General features: G+C 44.7%; 1 protein-coding gene across 1 annotated transcript; it reads right to left on the bottom strand.

Annotated features, from left to right (window-relative positions):
• Positions 1-6,300: 6,300 nt before the first annotated feature.
• On the bottom strand, positions 6,301-11,021 carry LOC115318745. Its single transcript, XM_029978469.3, has 7 exons — positions 10,690-11,021; positions 10,451-10,627; positions 9,492-9,566; positions 9,131-9,205; positions 8,917-8,988; positions 7,446-7,517; positions 6,301-7,375 (listed from the first exon to the last, which is right to left on the bottom strand). The coding sequence occupies exons 1-7, from the start codon at positions 10,865-10,867 to the stop codon at positions 6,402-6,404; spliced, it is 1,623 nt and encodes a 540-aa protein (XP_029834329.3). The 5' UTR covers positions 10,868-11,021; the 3' UTR covers positions 6,301-6,401.
• Positions 11,022-16,377: the final 5,356 nt, after the last annotated feature.

The following is a 16,377-nucleotide window of genomic DNA, read 5'->3' as shown; positions in this document are numbered from 1 at the left end:
AAGGAGTTGTAGCTGTTGTATGTTAAGGCTCGTTCACACACTTGTAACCGAGAACGACCGAGAGACACAGCCGGTTTTTAAGCCTCTTGCGACGTCTTAGGATGAGCTCTGCAGCAGCACATGCGGTCCCAAGACGTCGCAAGAGGCTTAAAAACCGGTCTTGTCTCTCTTCGTCCTACTCGGTTACAAGTGCATGAATGAGCCTTGAAGGGGCGTCCACACCGGAATTGAAAAACATGCACGACTCCCGACTTTTGTTGTGACAAAAAACCGCATCGCAGGAAAGAGAGACAAAAGCCTGGGCTCACCCTCTTTCAATTGGTTTGGGAGAGGGCTCTCTCAAACCAGTCCTTTGCTCATTGCAGTTGCTTAGAACCAAACTGATTAAATGCAAAATTTTCCATGTTTTGGTCTTCTGAAAGGAATAATGTGCTTAGATGGGCCAGTTAATACATTGCAAAGGGTATAAAGCGCCGTAGAAACATGGACCGAGACGCGAAGAAAACGGCATGGGGCGCACTCTCAACTGAAGTTTATTCGAAAAAGTACACGCTATTACTCCCAACAGGAATGCACAGTCATCAATCAATCCCTGTGCAGCTCACGTTTTAAGTACTCCTACTCATCCATAGATGGGGCCAAAGACTGTTCCCTGACGCACTTCTTTCCCCTAGCCCTAATCTCAAAAGCCTTGTGTAGTTTGTGTGACACCTTGTTTTTGTATTTTGCCAAAATCTTTGTGCTGTTGAATGACGGGGCGCAAGGGCATCTGCTGCAATGAACAGCGAGATGCCGTGATGGTTTCGTCCTCGTGGAAGCTGCGTGTTCGCGAGCTTGATCATTAACACACATATTTGCACTACATAGCTTAACCCACACGTCTTCGGGATCTTATACACGCTGCCAGTCGTGCACTCTGTGTACTTGTCCTCATGTCTAGTGTTGCACGGGTCTATGAACGGCTGGGGATTATTGATTCTTCGGCATAATCGCGACATCTTGTTAGGCGCTGAAAACAGAGCCGAGACATTGTATCGCTGAGCCTCCTTCTTAAAATTGCGTGCGACGCCGTGCATATATGGAATAACCACCATTTGATGGGGGAATTTATGTGCAGAAGAAGGGAATTAGCATCGGTGCCAGTGTTGCTCCTGTTTTGTGCAATATTTTTTTAGGTGTGCGCACAAAGGCTATTTCGGAGAAATTGATAAAGAGTGATGGCAGATACAAGGTATCTAACTACGTTGATGATTTCCTCATCCTCGCACCCACAATCGGTCCCTCTAGTTGTGGGGAGGTGCTAAAGGTAATTAAATCATGTTGCCACGGATTGTCTTTCACTCATGAAATACCTAAAGATGGAATAATGCAATTCCTCGACCTCAAGCTTAGTTTTTTAGGGGAGCACATTTGCTGGACGTATGCACATAGGTCAAAGAAGGGGATTCTTTTTTACGACTCCTGTCATTCAAAGCTCGTGAAAGAGAGATATTGCGAGCTCGTGTTTAGAAGCGTCGCTTAAGAAGTCCTGTCTACGCAGCGCACAAGGTAGCTTTGTGAGACGGGTAGACCGATTGCGGAGGGGGGATTCCCAATGAGCTCATCGGTCGAGGTAGCCAGGAGCCTGATAAGGAAATTTAAGACATCACAGAAACCATCCTGTGACATAACACTTCAATGGCCGGTGGTTATTCTATATATGCACGGCGTCGCACACATTCTTAAGAAGGTGGCTCAGCGTTACAATGTCCCGGTTGTGTTTTCAGCGCCTAACAAGATGTCGCGATTATGCCGAAGAATCAATAATCCCCAGCCGATCATAGACCCGTGCAGCACAAGGCATAGGAATAAGCACACAGATTGCACGACTGGGGTCGTGCATGAGATTCAGATGACGTGTGGGTTAAGTTATGTAGGGCAAACAGGCCGCTATGTTAATGATCGGGCCTGCGAACACGCAGCTTCCACGAGGACGACACCGTCAGGGCATCTCGCCGTTCATTGCAGCAGATGCCCTTGTGCCCCATCATTCAACAGCACAAAAATTTTGGCAAAATACAAGAACAAGGTTTCACGCGAGCTACACAAGGCTTTTGAGATTAGGGCTAGAGGAAACAAGTGCGTCAGCGAAACGTCTTTGGCCCCATCGACGGACGAGTAGGAGTACTTAAAACACGAGGTGGGCAGAGAATGATTGATGACTGTGCATTTTCCTAGGGAATAATAGCGTGTACATTTTCCAACGTACTTCAGTTGAGAGTGCGCCCTGTGTCATTGCTTTCTTTGTCTCGGTCCAAGTTTCTTCAGCACTTTATACCCTTTTATGAAAGGAGATTGAAAAAAAAAATTACTGTAAAATCCCTTTTGTGGACTGGGGGCCCAAATAAAGTGCTTGCGCAGTGTTCAAGCCGATCACAATGCTGTACCATCATGCTTGAAAAAATCACATCGGAGAAAAGAACCTCCTGGCTCAGCAGCATTGCATGTGAGCAGGCTCGTGTTACAATTGCGTCAGTATGCCTGCATAAAGGGCATAACATTCAACCCTTATATTCTTTCGTGGCCCCTTTAAGCTTTCAGTTCGTGCCTCTGTGTGAAATTTGAGGGGTTCCGTATATATCATACTAGGGCTGTTATTATCACTATGCTTTTTTTTTTCTATTTGGCGGTTTTACTAGGATAACTTCCTTGGCGCGTCCCCCGACGGGATCTGGACGTGCAGCTGTCATGGGGTAGGGACATTGGAAGTCAAGTGCCCGTGGACACTGCGCCATGATGACTCTCAAGCCAAGGACTACGAGTGCCTCACCGCTGACTTGCAACTGAAAGAGTCGCATCAGCATTTCATGCAGGTGCAGACGCAACTGCATGTTTGCCGAAAAGAATCTGCACACTTCTTTGTGTGGACTCCAAATGACTACGAGCTAATAGTCGTACCCATTAACAGGGGACTTTATGCTCCTGTTCTGGAGAAGGCACGATCATTCTGGGTCGATCATGTCGTACCGGAGCTAATGTAATAGGTTGAATAATCTGGTGCTGAAGGGGCACTGAAGTGGTTTTTATAAAAGATTGTTTTTGATATATTGTTGAAAAGGTGTTAGTTATAGACGCTTTACACACGCGCCAGATTGAGCCGCCATAGCCGCCCTTCTCTTGTCTTACCGAGATGCCGAGCCACTGAAGCGGGCGTTGACGGGTCTTCACGAGTGCCTATGCTGGGCACAAGAACACAGTAGCATCTAAAATGGCAATAACCTGTCCTGCTGTGGTAATGATGAAGTGAAGCGAACGGAATAAGAGGGAACAAAAACTGAAGGTCAGTTATGGCGGCGCCCATGCACAGCTGCTGTAAAGCGTCTATACATACATAAAATTCTAGATTACAAAACAGGATATCCACCTCGGGGCAATAGAAAAACTGCGGACTATTTTTTTTCAATTTCTAGACCAATGAAAGTCCTACGATACGTGCAGATTCCGAACGATTTTATTATAACTCGTTTTGAAAAGAGTCGGATAGGTACACATTCAGATAAGACTCCACTTTTTCACCGCGGGCGCAGCCATAGCTTGCAATTTGCTAACAAGCGCCCTTTGCCGACCACTTCACTTGTAAGAAACTCTCACGAAAAAGGCCGTGTCACAATCTTTTAATATGTTTTTAACAAGTTAATCGGCTATGCACAATGGTAATTTAGGGATTATTTGGGCGCTTAAGAGCATCTAGGTTGAGTTGTCACCACAAAAGGACGATCTCAGAATCGACTTCAGTACCCCCTTGACAACTTCCCGCAATTTCAGAAACGGATGGCTAAGGAACATTGTAATTTTATTTTTGTTCACCTTTGTCCTATTTCGTGTACATAAATGTTTCAATGTCTGTTACGCTGCTAAGTTCCGTGCTTGTTTTGTATGGTTCCTGAAAATGTGACGTTGTGTATCGCTTGTAATTTGCAGATCTGGAGTTCCTTTTTTTATGCTGTGTACATGCATATGATGAGTTTCTTTTCTAAAATCGACTTCAGTGCCCCTTTAACAACTTTTGCAGTTTCAGAAACGGATGGCTAAGGAACATTGTAATTTTATTTTTGTTCATCTTTGTCCTATTTCGTGTACATAAATGTTTCAATGTCTGTTACGCTGCTAAGTTCCGTGCTTGTTTTGTATGGTTCCTGAAAATGTGACGTTGTGTATCACTTGTAATTTGCAGATCTGAAGTTCCTTTTTTTATGCTGTGTACATGCATATGATGAGTTTCTTTTCTAAAATCGACTTCAGTGCCCCTTTAACAACTTTTGCAGTTTCAGAAACGGATGGCTAAGGAAAATTGTAATTTTATTTTTGTTCATCTTTGTCCTATTTCGTGTACATAAATGTTTCAATGTCTGTTACTCTGCTAAGTTCCGTGCTTGTTTTGTATGGTTCCTGAAAATGTGACGTTGTGTATCACTTGTAATTTGCAGATCTGGAGTTCCTTTTTTTATGCTGTGTACATGCATATGATGAGTTTCTTTTCTAAAAGAGCCAGGTCCATACAATGTGAAAGTGAAATAAACGTGGATGTTTGCATATCCGATAAACTTCGAGCCCTGTAGTGGACAGAATGATAGGCCGAGTGGAATTAAACAACAAAACCTTTATTTGTGATTACATGACAAGAAATAAAAAGTTCTGTCAGGAAGTACACAGGTGCAACTGCCTTCTCCAAAGAAATACACACAAATTAAACCTGGAACAATTGATATGCTTGCAGTAATGTAATAACAAATACAGAAAATTGTCAAAATAAACGGACATGCCAACTACTGGTGCAAAAGCTGATGTGTCCCAAGCTATTCCCTGCGGACAGCACCGTGGGATGGTACAACCTCATTCAAGAGAGCCTTGATCTTACTTCTTAGTTCAATGTGTCGGAGGAAACAGGAATTTAAACTGGGGCCTCAATAAAATTAAATTTATATTAATGCAAAACCACTAACTGTCCCGTGGAGCAAACCGACGTCATCAGCTTTGAAGCCGTGCCAACAGCACCTAAATTCTCCTGTCCCAATGGAACAAAGTGAAGTCTCAATCTGATGGATTGCGACTTCACTTTGAAACTATTGTGCGCCAGCCCATTGGCTGGCGCACGTTAGTTTCAAGGAAGGTGAGAGCCAGTGGGAGCTGGCGTGAGAGCCAGCTCCCACTGGCTCTCACGCGGCATAGTTCCAAACCATGCCACCAGAGAAGCCCTCTCCATAGCGGCGCAGCGAACGCAGCGGCCTAGCCACCGGTAACAGGTACGGGCCTGGCCGCACAGCCTGCTCGGGCAAACTTCAAATAGGCTGCACGGCCGAGCTCAGCGTGGCCCAACCACCGCACGAAGCACGCATTTGGCCGTCGGCCGCCCCCTCGGCAGTAGCCAAATGTGGCCGTCCACGCCACTACACCAGAGACGAACGAACTAAGGGAGCGGAAGAATGACATTCACGCTTTCGCATTCACAACTCGTAAAAAGTGCTTAGGTGTCCTGACTTTTTAAGGCCTACTTAAGTTTTTCTGAATTGTCCAAATTCCATTACTGCAAAGAGAGCGATCGAAGCATTTTTTTAAATTTTGTCCTACACTAATAGTCCACACAAACATTCATAAACGCATAGGAAAAGACGCATTTGTCTAGAAAAGCATAATTAAATAACTGAAGTAATTTGTACTAGGTAGCTGATGTAATTCATCAACTGCATGTAGAAAAAAAAAATACAGTGGCCAACCGATTTTTTTTACTCTGCCGGGAGTCGGAATAATTGAGCAGTCCGAAAATGTGGGTCTGAACAGCAGCCCTGGGTTACTGGTGTTGCCACGCCGAAGTCCGAATATTCAGGAACTGTACCGGCATGCATTTGTGTGATCACTACTGCTTCACACACCAAGAAAAGATAAGTTGGCACATTTTGACAGCTGATTAACTTTACGCTGCATAGTAACTCACACAATTTAATCTTTTAAAAAGAAGATGCTACTAATTTGGTATTTAAAGTGTAGGACAGCCACCGTGTGTGCCTGTTTACAATGCAAGTAACTTGCTAGTCATTAAAAGAGTAAAAGGCAAAAGGTTAGCTACCAATTTGAGTAAAAAATGTAATTGTTGCTGGCTAAAAGGTTCGTACTGCATGTACCCCAAAACAAAACAAATGTGGTTGAATCTTGTAGAAAGGACTTGAAAAGAGATCTGGTAGTTTCAACAATTGCAGCTGACATATCGCTAAGAGACCTAGCTTCCTTGGAGAAGCTAGGTCTCTAGTGAGATGTTGGCTGCCACATTGAAACTAGCAGGAGGCTCCTTTTCAAGAACCATGCATGTAGCAGGTTTTTCAAGTTCCCTGCCTTGACCAGCAGAGTTCACGCATCATGAACAGTGCCTACAACAATTTGCGCTTCAAGTTCGTAATGCCAGAACATATGAGCAGGATGTTGGTGGCATGTCGCAGCAGCGTTATTGGCAGTCTGTCTTGCAAGATCCTAAAAACCTTAATACGACCGATGGCTCGCTCTACGTGGATCCTAATCTTTGACATTTGCCGCGCAGTCTCTACTTCCTGTGCGGGAAGCTGCCGCTTGCCCCTGGTGAATGCGGGCACAACAAGTGTTGCTCCCACCCTACCTATGTCCTCACGAATGAGGAATCCACGGTCGGCTAAAACAGTGTCTCCACTCTCAAGCTTATCAAGCAGGCCACTTTTCTGAGTGAGCTTTTTGTCCGATACCCTGCCTGCCCACGCCTTGGAGATAAAACTCACTGCACCACACGGCGTCACTCCTATTAGGAATTTGATAGTGTTAGTACCCTTGTAGTGTGAATATGTTTGTGAGCGGGCAGTGAATGAGAGCGGTCTTTGAATTCGGCATTCAGAGCAATCTACAATGACGCGACATCGTGGGTAGTGCCGGTGGACAAGGGTTGGCATCGTTCGAGCAATGTCTGGTCGTGTGGGCCATATGATGAACTTCGAAAAAATTGTTGCGAGCAAGGGAATGAGGTTAACCATTATGTGTGCGACCGTCCCCTCCGACACATTGAAACGAAAAGCTAGATCTCGGTTGAGCAGTGCAAGACGGAATTTTGCCAACACCATGAGCACGGCATCTCCCAGGGACACAGTGCTTGGCAGGTATTTTGTGCCCTCTTGCATCAACTGTACAATAAGAGCGAAGAGGGCAAGGCTCGGCAGGCCAGTGTAGAATTGGACTGACGATTCGGTCAGCTGGTCGGAAGAGCAGGTGGTTACAGGTCTGACCTCCATGCTTCGGAGGAGAACTGCATTATCGGACAGCAGCTTTGCTTCTTTGTGTTTTAGATGAAGTACCTCTTTCTGCAGTGCTTCAAACTTGGAAGCTGGAAAGCATGCCATGTGATGCATAAATGCTTGAACAGACAGTTTTTAAAAAATCTCCCACATACTTACAGCAGATAAAGCAAGGAACAGTCACCACCACATCTGTTTGGGCCGAGTTCTCCGCCGTGTGTTTGCTGGAGGCTGGAAAAACAATAATATTAAGGGCAAGAAATCAGAAATAAGCATGTATGAAAGGGAAGATGCATCTTGCATTAGTAATCTAGTAATGTCCGAATGGTTTGTAGATGACATGCTGAGCTGCACCACAAAAGTAAAAAAGAAACCCGTATCACTAGAACTATCAGATGTTCCCAAAGTATGGCATTCGACATCTTTTTAACAGAAAATGGGAGCAGATGACTGGAAGTTGAGATTCGTGTAGTGCTTGGGGGAACAGGTACCCTTGCGAGTTATTTACCACACTTTAGAAAGAAATTACGTCTCGATTAGAAACAAATTACCTGAACTGTTAACTCTGGTGACTTCATTCTTTTTTTTTTATGTTTGTAATAAATGCTCGAAATCATAAGAAAAAGTGTAGTTGTGATTTTTTGAAGCCAACTCGATGGTTATGCCATGAGATGTTAAAGAGTAGAAGCTTGATGATTACTTACGAATGAATGAATAAGATACAAAAGGCATACAGGGACAAACATTCATTTTTAGGAACAATGTTTAATTTTGAACACAAAAATTTTTGCAGTTCTCTAGATTAACATTCAGATATGGAAAGGGTAAAGTAAAGGAGAGAATGAAAATGAGGGTTCAGTTGTAGTGACTATCCAGTTTCAGGAATTTTCCAGTTAGGGCTTAAAAGATTATATTTCACGTTGTAGTAAAATTTACGATGTAGGTTGAGACATTCTGTTTTGTTTTTACTGCGATAGCAGTCCCGACACTCGACGAGTTCAAGTCGTCGATGTCTGCTCAAACGTTTGTTGGTCGATGTTTGCTCTCAACTACAGCGCCTCGCCCGTTTCAGTGGCTGGAGAAGGGGGGCCACGTAAGCGACAGGGTGCGGTGCAGCGTGGAGTGAGTGAGCGGCAGAGTATCGTCGACTACGACGTTTAATCTCCCAAACATAGGGCGGTTACACAAGATTCTGATGCCATCAAAGGGGGCGGGCCCACGGGAGGGAATAGAAGAAATGCACCCAGAACGCACACACGAGCATCGAGGATATCTGTTCTGCCACTTCTGCTGTCGCTGTCTCTCATCTTCCAAGATAGTGTAGATGTGCTGACACTTTTTTTTATTGGGAATGCTTTGACGATCTTGCATCCATAGTACTGACGGTGTCCACCGTTGAGTTTTGACCTGTTTTGATGTGCATCCAAAGCCCTTTCTTTTTTGCATGAGCTGGAATGGGATGTGTTGGGTGCTCAGCTCCCGATGTTACCTCATTTTAGTGTTCAGATAGGCGACCCTTAATGCTAAAATGCAAAAGACGCAATTTTATGGTTGCTCTTGCATGTCCTTCGTTTTTCAAATTCATTTGAAATGTGTTTCGAACTGGAAACAAATTATGGATGTTACATGCCTGGTTCATGGTGCTCCTGTGCTGTGGAGGGTTCTGGCATGATGCCTTGCTCTTTCTCAGCTCTAAAAGAATCTAAATAAGCGAAAAAAAGATTCCAAATAAAAGAAACTTTGCAAATAGGCATTCAACAATTCATATTGATCCAAGAAATGGGAACGACGATAATGTGGACTTGATATGTGACACAATAAATAATGTAGTGAATGTTACATACCTTGTGCACTGTTCTCCGGTGCTGGAGGGGCTTCTGGCGTGAGCCTTAGTTCTATTCCGGCAGTGCTTAAAGTGTCTAAAGTAAGCAACGAAGAGAAATTTCAGATTAAAGAAAGTTTGCAGATATGACTGATTATGACAACCATGTTGAAATAAGAATGCTTAAAATTGAGAGGATAAAAACACGAAGGACGACGACAAAGCAACCACATTCTTTCACATCTTCGTGTTTTTTAACCTTTCAATTTTAGGTGTTGCACATATGCATTCGATAAATCCTAATACAGTACACCGTGCATTTGTGAATGAAACAGGAATATTGTCTCGCTGTCGTCCCGCAAACAGTAGTAAGTGTTACGTGCCTGGTGCTGGGTGCTCCTGGCCTGGGGAGGCCTCTGGCATGATGACTTCTTTTGCCTCGGCAGTGCTTGGCGGGTCTAAATTAAGTTACAAAAAGAGATTTCAAACAAAAGAAAGTTTGGACATACGCATTTCACTATTCTCAGTCCACTACTCTGCATTTGTCAAGAGAGAGAGAAATAACTATATTGAGATAAACTGGTGACTTCCTGTCGGGTCGAAAAGTAGCGAATCTTACACACTTGGTGCAGTGTGCCGACGCCACTCTTGCACAGCATGGAAGTGCCGTCCGACAGCACTCCACTCATGCCTTCAAGTGCCGTTTGAAAGTCCCATACAAAGCTAATTGTCAAAACTAGTTTTTCGAAGCTGTAACTTAGCTTAGTGGTGAGATGCCTGCCTCATACGCAGCGGACCCGGGTTCAATCCACAGTGTGGGCTTACTTTTTTTTTTTTTTTCTCAGACATTCTTTGCTGAGGCGTTTGATGATATTTAAGACATTTTTCTTCTACGATTATCACTGACAAGGGAAAAAAAAGAATGTTGTCGACGAATCTTTGCTGAACAAAATTGTATGAAATTCGCTTAACAAAATTGTATGGGACTCCCTTTCCGGAGGTGCATGGGGGACAGCGGGGCTTGGGTTGATGGCTGGACGTACGACGGGGCCAAGAGGGTTAATAGTTTTGTAATTAGCAGCCGCATATTGTCGCCGCGAAGCGGCGTGAACACAGGCCGGGAAGGGGAGGGTTTAACGAGCTCCCCAGTGATACACGCGCCTTCCGACTTTCTTTCGGACGACACTTGTAAGCGCGAGTGGAGTGCCGTTGGGCGGCACTGTAGACACAGCCAAAAAAAGAAAAACGAACGGAGCATGATCGCCAGAATGTGTACAACAGATCATACGACCAGCATGAACCGTTACACCACCGCCGCTCAGACAATACGGGTTCTACTTACTGCTCAGAGTCACTGCAGGTACTCCTGGCAAGGCAGGAACCGCGGGAACACGAGCTGGGTTGTTCCGGCGTCGCTTTGCTCGTTCGTATTTCCCAACGCGGTCCACACGCTCAGGCCGCTTGAACGCGAAAACGCTCGGAACGTAGTCCGGGTGGTCCGCATCGCTCGTCGGTGCTCCTGCGTTCATGAAGGAACATCAAGACAATACTCTTGCGACAAAAGTTATCCGTAAACTTTACCCGTCAGAAAGTGCTTTCCGCACAGGCGATCCTCGTCCGACGGCGTCCAGTCCTTTCTTTTCACAGCGTCGGTCCACACACTCCGACGGTTCGGGCAGGCAGGGAAACGATAAAATCCAATCGCCGAACCTTTCCGGGCTCTTTCGGTGCAGCCCCAAGCTACACAACTCTGAGGCATTGCAACAAATAGCAAGGTATTGATGTTTTCTTAACAGAAGTCCATAGCCCTGCCAGCCTCGCCTGGTTTGTTTTGCCCACCAGAAAAAACCGGAAGTACCGGAAGTGCGCTCGAAGCGCCACCACCGCGCCGTGACGTAACAGAGTTGAGTTGGTGTATAGACGGCTGCACATAAACAGCAACATCAATCTATTTTGAGGCGGAACTTCTTTTATAGAACGTTGACACGTTCGCGTGTCTGGTCCGCAAAAAGGAGCACCGTGTCTCTCTAAACACGTCACCCTTTAAAGCGGTGTACAGCCCCGACGGCCCTTGCGACTAGTGTCTCCGGTCGCCGGCGGTGCAACGAGACAGCTAAAAGCCGGAAAGTACACGAAGGTCCCCGCCGCAGCAGCATGCCGGCCCCCGCTTCGGACGAACGGGCCGAAGCGGTGCGTGCGGGCATCGTGCGTGAAGTCGGGACTCGAACGCCGCGCATCAAGCGGGGCTCTCCGTACCTGCGTGCCTGAGGCCAACCACTCGGCGTGACGGATCACCGGCAAAAAGGAGAGGGAGAAGGGGAGGGGGGAAAGAGAATGTGACCCCCTTCCCCCGCCCCCCCCCCCCCCTCCCCCCCCCCCCCCCCCCCTTTTTTTTTTCTTTTTTCGACCATGCTTGACCGCGGCCTACATGTTCGCTAGAAGCCGAAACAGGACCCTGGGTTTGAGATGCAGATCCTTCCTGTTTATTTCAGGCTTTCTTTTCTTTTTTCCTTTGAGAGAGAGTGGCAAAAGGAGGGGGGGGGGGGTGGGGGGGAGTTGCGTACGGAGTCGCATTTCTAAGCTTCATCATAAAGTTATACGGGCACCTAAAAGGAACTTTACGCCAAAGGCCTTTGGGATTTTCAAATGACCTTTACGTTGTGCCGTGCCAGACAGCACAACTAGATGTCAGCTATACGATGTTTACAGCGATTGAAGTCTCGTAGCTGGTTCAAGCGCATAAATCACGTTCACGTCCGAAAAATAATATTTTGTCAATATAAATATTTTTTTAAGTTTTTTTGTTTTTTTAAGCAAGCAATATATTAAAAAAGACGAAATCCCGAGTTTAGTCGAGTGATTACAACAAAGTCTATTTCAGGCCCAAGCAAAGTGGTTTTTTGGCGACTAGAAGCAACCCATGGGCGTCTCCGGCTTCAGTCCTAACTAGGGTGGCTAGTCCTAACGTTGCTCAGTGCTCCCGGTCATTTCCGTGCTTCTGCTACGCTTTTCTCTGTTCAGTTTTTGCGCCGTGCTCGCGCTTAAGGTTCATCGCACGCGTCGGAGGTCCTCCAGCCGATCCTTCCAAAGTAGTATCAGCGCCCAGGTCGCCTCAACGCTCCAATGGAAGCGCGGCGACCCCTTCCCTTCTCGTGGACGCTTCTCGCGTCGTGCGAAACGTACAGAAATATTTATGTACAAAAAAAAAACATTAAATATATAAAGTATGGATAGTAATATAAGTAGACAAATAAAAGCTAGATAAATATGGTTGTAAAGAAGATCGAGAGGAGGAAAACCGAAGTGCCGAAGCGGACGACGCGAGCAGGCGACGACGAGGCCTACTTGATACCTGAGGCCGTGAGTACAGAAAACTATTAGTAGAGAGAGGTTTGTACAGAATGTACGTGAAACACGTTCTTTTTCAATAATAAAAATGCGAACGCATTGATTTTAGGTATCGGTACTATCTTTTATTTCAATTCGCTTCTCTAGTGTAGACCGCTGCTGACGAGAGTAGACCTTTAGCAGCCGTAAAGGAGTTGAGGGAACTCAAGTTCACGAAAAGGAGCTTTACGCTAAATGCCATTCGAGTTGCCGTGTGGCAGTGCCTAAATGACAGTTACACTAAAGGTCCTTTGGCGTTAAGGTCCTTTGAGGTGCCCGTCTGACAGGGGTATTACTCTGCTTATCCAAGGTGTGCACGCCTTGCGCACACTTAATTCGTAAATGTGATGTGAGTGTGTTTGTGTGCGAGCGTCTGCGTGTGTGCGTGCGTGCGTGCGCTCGTGTGTGCGCGTGTGCGTGTGTCATTTTGGTATAATCAGGTAAACTGAAGCTTTTTTGCAGTTTTTGGCGATAAAATCTACGCACTACCTATGAGAAATGGTCGTTTAGAACAATGTCAGGATTATTTAATTGAGTCCGTATGGAAAGAATATTCTTCAGAGAAATTAGTAAATATACGCAGATACTAAGCGAATCAGGGCTAGCCCATAGATTGCGCCAGAGTGTTTTCTCCTCGTAATAAATCATAAGCGGTTATGACGCGGTCGGTCACTGTCGAACCGAAATACGTGAAGCAGCCTTCACAGACTGATGTATGCGGATCTGCCTTTGTGCTGAGCATATTGGTTGGCGTTCGCTCTACAATATCATGGGCAAACAAAGCACCGAATCTAACGAAAAACAAAAACAAAAACGAGTCTCCCAACCGCGAAGTGTTAATGAATATTAGGCCACAGCACCACGGGCTCTTACAATTTGGTTTTTGTTTTCTTCTTGTTGTTTCCCTTTTTGTTCTGTAGTAATGCGTTGAGGGGGGGGGGGGGGGGGAGCACTTGTAGAATAGGACTGCCCGTTCTCACACACAAGTACACATGTGCTTAAGTGAGACGGTTCTGGAAAATGAATTTTGAAAGTAACCTGAAATAAACTATTCTATTCTATTCTATATAAAAATAACTTACGCTTCGAACAAAAACCTACTGAATACGAACGCATTACAGGTTCCAGTCAACTCGCGTAAAATGTATTTTTATGCTTCAGCTTTTTCTGCGTCTAAACGACTCGGGGGTGTCGTTGAGACTTTCAGCAGTCACTTAACGAGCTTTATTTTATTTCGCACGCAGACGCTGTTTAATTATTTAAAACAAAACACCCATAACTTAGGCGTGCGCCTTTGTAATATCTAGCTGAAGTAAACGCCTCAAAGATTTTGGGACGCGGCGGAGATTTGTGCAGAGGAAGCTGTATTCAGAGCCGCAAGTACTCACTTCTGGACAACCCAGTGTGATTCACCCTATTATGCCTAGAATTGAGAACGTTTTCCACAGTTCGATCACGGTGACTGATTTGCAATACAAGCTCTAAGGAGGAGTTGAAAGTATCGATCATCCGTTGGCGTCTCAAACCTTTGTTGCAGCATTGAAATGAAAAAGCTCTCCATGATTTTAGTTTCTCCCTGTCTTAAATTTGTGCCCTCTAGTTCACTCAGAGTGGAAGCCAACGACGACTTTAAGCCCCCCCCCCCCCTTTTTTTTTTTCCTCAGAACTTAAGACCGAATTTGTTTTATTGAAGAGAACGCCCATAATCTTTTTTTTTTATTCAAGAAAAAATGCCTCGGTTTTGGTGAAATGGCAATAAACTTCGTCTGTGACGTCACATCCGTTTTGACGTTAGGTTCGTTCGTGACGTCACGTCTCGGTACGAAGCTCTCCCAAGCTTGACCCATAAATCTGCCGCGGGTATAAGTGCCGAATATTTTGCATTGCTTGGAGAACAAAAAATTATTTCCTGTTCAGCGCATCAAGAAAAGCATCCCTTTCATTCACAAGTGACTAAATAGCCCTACTACCCAAGTAACAGGGTCACCTAAAGCTAATGCCCCTCTCACTCACCCGCTTCGGGCGAGGAAAGGGATTGGGGGGGGGGGGGGGGGGAAGGGGGAGGGAGTTGAGGAAAATAGGTATTTTTTCTCGTAGCAACCGTATTATCTTTCTGGGCGCAGGTTTCGCACGCGGCAGCACGTACTCACTTGTTTCATTTTGATAGGTAAAGGAGTGGAATGCATGCGCTTAGTTACCGAACTCCACGATACAGTCACGATACAGTACCACAGGGAACCGTGCTGGGACCATTGTTATTTTTGCCTTATATTAATGATTTGCCTAATTGTATTAACTCAACTTTAAGATTGTTTGCTGATGACTATGTTGTATATGCTAGAATTACTAAAATAGCATATTGTATTTCCTTGCAAGATGACCTTTTTAGCATTGAGTCTTGGTGTCGGAAATGGCAGATGGAAATTAACGTTCACAAAACTAAGTTCATGGAATTCATCACTAAACAAGTTCCCTCTGTATTCAATTACACTTTATTTAACGCCTGTGTAGAAAAAGTTATGAATTATAAATACCTAGGAGTTTTTCTAACCAGTAGCCTCTCTTGAGGGGAATGCCATACCAAACATATAGCCGCTAAAGCTAATCAAACTCTTGGTTTTCTGCGTCGTACTTTATATCTCACATTTGAAGAAACTAAACTTGTAGCTTATAACACCTTAATACGCCCTATATTAGAGTATGCTTCTGCCATTTGGAACTGCACTAAGTATTCCTTGAAAAAGAGTTAGAATCTATCCAGAATAAAGCTGCACGTTCCATCCTAAGAAATTATAACCACTCTGTAAGCGTTACCTCTTTGAAGCCAATTCACAACCTTCCTCCTCTAAGTGAACATAGAGCTGTATGCCAAATAAAACTATTTCATAAACTTTTCTATCACTCTCCATCTCGTAAGTCTATTTATTGCATACCTGCCTCTTTCATTTCTCGCCGACTTGACCAGTCCTGCAAACTTCACCTAGACATTTTCAGGACTAATATTTACAAGTTTTTACCCTTGCAGCTCGCCATTAAAATTGGAACATGTTACCAGAAGCCATTGTCACAATAACGGACCCTCAAAAATTCGCCGAAGCTGTTATTGGTTACCTGCACCTGTGATACGCCCATTGAATTCATTCTTTTTCTCTTGCGGCATTATTGTATTCTGTTTCTTGCCAATGTCTCCCCCTTTGTAATACCCCCCGTGGGTCTTAAGGGGAATAATTAAATGAAATGAAATGAAATGAACGCCTACTTTGATTACAGTGGAAGCCCAGTTACAATATCGCTTTGGGAAATATTTTTTTTTCTTTTTAAGGCACGAAGGATATAGTGACGCCCACTGGATGCATCGATTGGTAAAGGTTACCCTCTTGGAGCTCTTCTCTGCCGCGTGAATACATGTCGGCCTCTTCTTCGTAAATAAAGGCTTTTGTCCTTTCCGTCTAGGTTTTATGTAGAACAAACAAGAAAAAAAGATGCTGGAAAAATGGTTGTTCTGTAGCGCGCATAATTGTTGATTAATGACTGCCACATGCATAAAATATGGTTGTCATTTCCGTCCTTAATCCCTCATATTTTTCCGTCATGAGCATTTTTCCCAATGCAAATGCTTTTACAGGTGTGATACGTCATTTTGACGTCGATGAAATGACAGCTCGGACACTGCGTGCATTTCATGCTTGGTTGTTTGCATATGGGGTTTAATATTGACGGAGGGCAAAACGTTTACTTTTATTGTGACGCAAACGCATCGGGTGTATATAGTAAATGGCACAAGGTGTGCCACAGCGCGAACACTCAAAGAGTACTTTGTTTTGTTTCTATGTATAATCTAAGATAATATAGTCAAATTTATTAGTGTAGTATACGTGCTTA

Source organism: Ixodes scapularis, unplaced genomic scaffold (genome assembly GCF_016920785.2).
Source record: "Ixodes scapularis isolate PalLabHiFi unplaced genomic scaffold, ASM1692078v2 PGA_scaffold2__306_contigs__length_199485367, whole genome shotgun sequence".
NCBI lineage: Eukaryota > Metazoa > Arthropoda > Arachnida > Ixodida > Ixodidae > Ixodes > Ixodes scapularis.
This window is presented reverse-complemented; position numbering and strand designations above follow the sequence as displayed.

Excerpts from the sequence above, each read along its gene's own strand:
- LOC115318745 (XM_029978469.3), bottom strand. The coding sequence starts at position 10,867 with ATGCCTCAGAGTTGTGTAGCTTGGGGCTGCACCGAAAGAGCCCGGAAA. Across the intron at positions 10,628-10,689 it reads CGGAAAGCACTTTCTGACGG|GAGCACCGACGAGCGATGCG; the intron begins GTAAAGTTTACG and ends TCATGAACGCAG. Across the intron at positions 7,518-8,916 it reads ACAGGAGCACCATGAACCAG|CCTCCAGCAAACACACGGCG; the intron begins GCATGTAACATC and ends TTGTTTTTCCAG.